Source organism: Mus pahari, chromosome 19 (assembly GCF_900095145.1).
Source record: "Mus pahari chromosome 19, PAHARI_EIJ_v1.1, whole genome shotgun sequence".
Taxonomy (NCBI): Eukaryota; Metazoa; Chordata; class Mammalia; order Rodentia; family Muridae; genus Mus; species Mus pahari.
This window is the reverse complement of record NC_034608.1, coordinates 19,619,663-19,626,118: the sequence shown is the minus strand read 5'-3', so window position 1 is coordinate 19,626,118 and position 6,456 is coordinate 19,619,663. Positions and strand designations below refer to the sequence as shown.

The 6,456-nt window shown below is 51.2% G+C and overlaps 1 protein-coding gene across 2 annotated transcripts in view; it reads right to left on the bottom strand.

Annotated features, from left to right (window-relative positions):
- Znf180 (zinc finger protein 180) overlaps window positions 1–5,429 on the bottom strand; it is a 23,127-nt gene extending 17,698 nt beyond the window's left edge. The window contains exons 1-2 of one of the 2 annotated variants that reach the window (XM_021218843.2): window positions 5,128–5,429; window positions 1,342–1,422 (exon numbers count right to left, since the gene is read on the bottom strand). In XM_021218843.2, coding sequence (XP_021074502.1) covers window positions 1,342–1,392 — 51 coding nt within the window. In that variant the 5' untranslated portion in view covers window positions 1,393–1,422; window positions 5,128–5,429. The remainder of the gene's footprint in view (window positions 1–1,341; window positions 1,423–5,127) is intronic. The other variant, XM_029532267.1, reaches the window with a different exon arrangement.
- Between the last annotated feature and the right edge of the window lie 1,027 nt (window positions 5,430–6,456).

The window sequence follows — 6,456 nt, the reverse complement described above, 5'->3', positions numbered from 1 at the left end:
GAGAGAGAGAGAGAGAGAGAGAGAGAGAGAGAGAGAGAGAGATCCATCGATCGATCGATCGATCAAGGGTTAGGAGCTCAGATCCAGAAGCCAGGTAACAAGCCATGTCGCAGGCATACCTGTAACCCCAGCTCGGAGGGGCAGAGAGCAGAGAATCACTAGGACCTACTGGCTTCCAGCTTATCAGGGGAAATGCTAGCCTTTGGTGTGTGATAGACTCTTCCTGGGGAGATGAAACATACATGTGCTTATTCAGGCCAGAAAGGAAAACCATGTATACCAATCTCAAGTTTCTGTAAGAAAGCAGAATGAGCAAACCATGGGAAACAAGCCAGTAAGCAGCTCCCCTCCCTGGCCTCTGCTTCAGCTCCTGCCTCCAGTTTCCTGCCTTGCTGGCATTCCAGTCCTAATTTACTTTGGTGATAAACAGCCAAATAAACTCCTTCCTCCGCAACTTGCTTGTGGGTGTTTTGTTACAGTAATAGAAATCCAAAGACGAGGTCACTAGCAGGGGCGTGGGTGAGGTCACTAGCAGGGGCGTGGGTGAGGTCACTAGCAGGGGCGTGGGTGAGGGTCACTAGCAGGGGTGTGGGTGAGGTCACTAGCAGGGGTGTGGGTGAGGTCACTAGCAGGGGTGTGGGTGAGGTCACTAGCAGGGGTGTGGGTGAGGTCACTAGCAAGGATGTGGGTGAGGGTCACTAGCAGGGGCGTGGGTGAGGTCACTAGCAGGGGCGTGGGTGAGGTCACTAGCAGGGGCGTGGGTGAGGTCACTAGCAGGGGCGTGGGTGNGTCACTAGCAGGGGCGTGGGTGAGGTCACTAGCAGGGGCGTGGGTGAGGGTCACTAGCAGGATCAGCTACACCCCCAGAGCTCCTGCACAGCTTGCAGGTAGTTCAACAGGCCTGAGGGGGGCTCCTCTGCAGTGCACCTTCAGAGTTTCCTCTGTAACCGTTAGGTTTTTGTTCCCATTATCCTCAGGGAAGGAGCCCTCCTGGCTCTCCACTTTATCAATTCTGTGACATTTTATTTATCCCCCCCCCCACCCCCACCCATCAACCCAGAGGGAACACTTCAATTGGAAGAAATTGCACTACAACATCAGAGAAAGGCCATCTCTCAAAATATGTAAAGAGACTACAATCTGGTGCCTTCTATACAGGCAAATACCCCTGTTGACACGTGTGTATACATGCACATACATATGTTGATCAATCTTTTAAAAAGCCTGCCACCCATGAGGGACCAAACCCCTTAAAATACTGCAAAGAGATTTCCAAGGCTCGGGCTGTGGGGTCAGGCAGGAAGTTGCTGAGGCCACTGGGGGAGGGGTGGCTTCACTCACCTCCACACAGGCCTGCAGGGACTCCAGGGACTCATCGTCTTGCTGCTCCATGGTCTCCTCCAGGTGTGGCGTGGTACCGAGCTGCATAAACAAAGCAGTTCTGCACAGCCTGTACTGTCGCTCTCTAGCCCAGCCTGCCCCCTGGTAGTTAATGCCCCAACTGGACATTAACCAAGAATCCCTGAGTTGCTGCTCCAGGTCAGATCTTTGTAGCTCCACTTTGTTCTCCCATCCCCACTACCCTGTAAGCCCATCTCATGCTTTAAAACATGACCATCTATCTGCCCAGTACCAAAATGTGCAGCTCCAGTCAGGGCATTCACTGGGTCCCGGGAGCCCCACAAACACCCAGCACTTAAAGTACCCCTTAGTATTACGTACTTTACTGCCTTGAGTGTGCAACTTCGAGACAATCTCTTTCCAGGCCTAGGAACCATATAGTCACTGACCAAGTAAAGGGAATTCAGGACACAGCCCCAGCCTTTCCAGAGAGTTATTTCATTGAGAACACTGTTCTTTCCTCAGCAAACATGCAGAGCCTCCATCTCCCTATCCAAACAGGCCAGGGACAGGACAGACCCCTCCTTCTACCATCCAACCAGAATCTGCCTCAGATTCTTACCCAAACCCTCAGGCTCTGAATTTGTAACTTGAACCTGATTCCTCCTCTATCAGTCTGGAGGGCTCGTTGGAACTAAAGCCACAATGGCCTACGCAGAATTGGGGACCTCTGGCAGTCACACCACCTATCAGCCTCTGCCAGGACCAGACCCTGTACCTCTGTAGCTCCGCTGTCTCTGTGCCCATCTGATGTCACGAACTTGGAAAGCAGGGTAGCAGCTGACCCATCCCGCTTGAGGCACCAACCCCACCGCTGCTCATGTGGTGCTAAGGCTGGAACCCGGTGTTCTGTGCACGCTGGCAAGCGCTCTACCAACTATGCCCCATCCTCAGCCCCCATCTTTCTCTCACTACCCTGCCCCCCCCCCATTCTCACCTCAGCACTAATGTACAATCCCACCTACTTCCCTCCACCCACCAGGCTCCAGCTTGAGTCTCAATTGAGTATCTAATTCCTGCTGTGCACCTTCCTGGGCACCTGAATGCCAGGGAGACCCTGTCTTCCCCTACACTTGGGAATCAACTGGTTGTGATTACAGCAAAATCCACCAAGATTCCAGCACTATGTGTCAAAAGTGCATTTCTAGCTGGGCTCGGTGGCACACACCTTTCATCCAAGCGGGTTCCCATGAAGGATTTGCATTCAGGACCTGGGTGCTCTGCCCATCTGGGGTTCTTTCTTGTTTTGGTTTTGATTCCTTATTTTTTGAGTCAGCGTTTCATGTCGTCTAGGCTGGCCTCACACGTATCATCCTCCTGCCTCTACCTCCCAAGAACTGCTTTTATAGTCATGTGCCACCAGACCGGATTTATTAAGTGCCAGAGATAGAACCTGGGGCTTCCTTCATGTTAGGCAAGCACTTAACCAGCCGAGTTACACCACAGCTCCAGGCGGATTCTTTTTTTTTTTTTTTTTTTTTGAGACAGGGTTTCTCTGTATAGCCCTGGCTGTCCTGGAACTCACTCTGTAGACCAGGCTGGCCTCAAACTCAGAAATCTGCCTGTCTCTGCCTCCTGAGTGCTGGGATTAAAGGCGTGCGCCACCACGCCCGGCTTCCAGCAGATTCTTATAGGACTCTGTATCCCCTTTGTGGCTCCAAGTCACACCTGCCACAATGGTCCTGAGGCCACCAGTTCTGCATATCTGTGGAGTTGCAGTTAAAATACATTACCTAAGTCTGAGCATGGAGCTCTAGAACCAGTCCTAGGCCCTCAACACTTGGCTCCCAAGGTGTCCTCAAACTTAGGCTAGAGCCAAGGGATCTGGGCCCTTCCCTGTCTTCCACCCTGCTCTCCTATAAACCTAGGCATTCTCTTGCTTCAAGGCAGAATAGGCCAGACCAAAGGTCCTAGCAATACATACTCCATAAAGATGCTTACAGCATTTGCCTTCTCCCAGCCAGGTGTCAACCAGAAGGCAGCTAAGGTATAGATTCCTTACCTCCAAGCTGGAGTTTCTACCCAACTTGAACACCTTAGAACCCTAAGGTGTTCAGGTTTCAGGTGCCAGTTCTAGATCCTCTAATTGAATACACTGGCATGCACAGGGCCTTCTGCCTAGAATCCTCTGCTAGGCCCTTGCACCCTCAATCTGGTACCTGACTATCTAAAGGATTGATTAACTGAAACAATATTGCCTCTCCTGGGACAAGAACCAGGACCTCCAGGCTGCTCTTGAGTGAACCCATTTCCTCAGAATCCCTCCTAAAAGGAGAAGGGAGGTGCTTCTAAGACTCAGGCAGCAAGCTGGGTGTGGTGGCGCACGCCTTTAATCCCAGCACTTAGGAGGCAGAGGCAGGCGGATTTCTGAGTTCGAGGCCAGCCTGGTCTACAAAGTGAGTTCCATGACAGCCAGGGCTATACAGAGAAACCCTGTCTTGAAAAAAGACTCAGGAAGCAAATAAAACTTAAAAATCTTAGAAGCTGAAACTTTAAACACCCCCCCCCCCCCAAACACAGACACCCTTCCTTAAGATTATACATGCAATAGCAAAGGCCGGGAGGAGGTACCCTGCCTAGATGAGCTGCCTTGGAGTCTTGCAGGCACCTCCAGAGAGGCAGTTTCCCTGAGTCATCACTCCTGTGGGCTTTTCTGTGACACAGCTGAGTCATCCCGCTCCTGTAAGAAACCCTTCACTCATACTTCCGTAGGGAACAACAGTAAACCCACCGGCTCACTGGGCTAAACTGCGGCCATTGCTCTGCTTGGCTGTCATGCCTGGTCTAGGAACTGAAGCCACATACATCTCCAACACAGGTCACCCCCAGGCTTGCCAGAAGTGTCTTCCCGGGTACAAGAACCACCACCTCTTCAGAGGTGGCTGGTGATTCCGACACAAACACTTGCTCATGAGTACAGCGTGGGCTTAGATCTAGTACAAAAACAGTGGCATGGTTCCTCTCTTTGGGAAAAAGAATCTGTGCATTGGAAGGCTCTCCACTAACTACGCAGTGGAGGAGGGGATTTCCTGGTACTTCAGTACACACAGAGGAAACTGCTCAGGTCACACCCACCTCTGCACCTACCCTCAGGGTCTCTCCCTCCCCTCAGAGCTGATTCTGCATATGCCCGTAGGGCCTCCAGCTTAGGTGACACACCCTATCATGGACTCAGTAGGCGAGATGGGCCCATTCTCCCCACATCAAAGTGACACATCCCCTTTAGAAAAAGCAAGACAATCTTTGCCTCCTGAGACAGGAATCAAGAGGCAGCCTAAGGACAATCAGGGACAACTCATCAACTTCGTGGTTTCAAAGCTCCCTAGGGACCCCCCCCCCCTACTATGCCAAGTAGACCTGAACTCCTCACCTTAGAGGCCCCACCACCTTGTCTCTCCGTGGCGATAATACCTCTTCTAAAACTTTTTGGTCCAAGATGCAAGGCACCTTAGTGTCCCCTCGGGCCTCTCAATTATCTGCCCTATGCCTAGGCCCTGTTTTCCATCCTTTTAGACATCCTCGGTCCCAAAGTTGTCCCACCACACAACCAACCATCCGTGCATGCGCACAACTGTGCAATCTTCACAGCCCCCCGCCCCCGAGACCCAGAGTTCTACACTGAGGCACAGGAACCCCAAGACACTGACACCAACGCGTCCAGATTCCCGCCTAGACCCTGCGCATGCGCATACCGTCCACTGTAAGCGTCCCTCATCTAACACCAACCTGGACGTCCGTGAGCCCGTGGTGAGGACCCGGGCGGGTCTGAGCCGCTCACGACTCAGCGTCAGGACGAAACTGGGCTCACCGCTTCCTGTCCCGATCCTGAAGCACATCCGACATGACTCGAGTGGTGGGGGTCTGGCTTCCACCTCGAGTCAGCATCCGCCAGGTCGCTCCGTGTAGACTGAGCCCAGCCACAAAGCTGAGCCACAGAAGACGCTTTCACACACATACACAACACACTCACACGCACGCACACACGCACACACACACACACATACACGCACACAAACACACACACACACACACAAATGGCGGTACTGCCGGCTAAACCCGGAAGTAGGGGGTATCAGCTCAATGGAACTACAATTCCCAGAACTCTCAGCGGCTCACGCAGCCGCTGTCAGAGACTCAGCGCCAAGGGGCGAGGCCTCGAACTCGAGTGAGGCTGCGCAGTCCATCCCAGTGCTTTCAGGGTTGTGGCTCATGGGAAAGTTCTCTTGTAAGCCAAGATTGAAGCTGGCTTTGACACTGCCAAGTCTGGAAGACTAGCGATGTCCCTGTTGTACAGTTCAAAAAGTTCTAATCATGCGGGCAGAATGGCTCAGCAGATAAAGGCGCTTTGCTGCCAATCATGATGATACTAATTGGATTCCCAGAACCCCGTAAATAAATAAATCTAATCTCCTAACCCCGAGTCCCCCACACTCTATATAACTCTGACTGGCCTGGAATTTACAGAGGACCACCTGCCTCTGCTTGGCAAATCCTGGGATTAAAGGTATGAACTATCACACCCATCTTATGAGTGTAATCTTTTAAAAACTGATTTTTTATTTAATAGCTGTCAGTGTTGGGTCTCAAAGAAACCCAGGACAAATGGCTAAGGTGCCTGTTAACATATCTGAGTAAATGTTGGCTAGCTCTCCCAGCATCCGACTCCCTAACCTGAACCTCTCCTTACCCCAGCTTCTCTTTTCAATATAAAATCATACATATTGACTATGAGGTCTCCTGGGTCCCACACATTTTGATCTCTCCATCTTTGGCTCCTCTCTTTACCCATTATAATTAGCATATTAAAATATTTTTAGATATGTAAAAATTAGCTTAGGACCCCTACTCCACCCAAGGCTGCACCTGATAACCTGAACTTAGTGACATTACTCACTCATGTTAACCAGATACAGTCTTAGAATCCCACTGGGCAGTAATATAAGCAGAGACCTAGAGCAATGCTTGGCTCTGCACATCTGGAGAAGCACCAACTTTTTATTATTATTATTATTTAGTTTATTTACATTTCAAATGCTATCCCGAAAGTTCCCTACC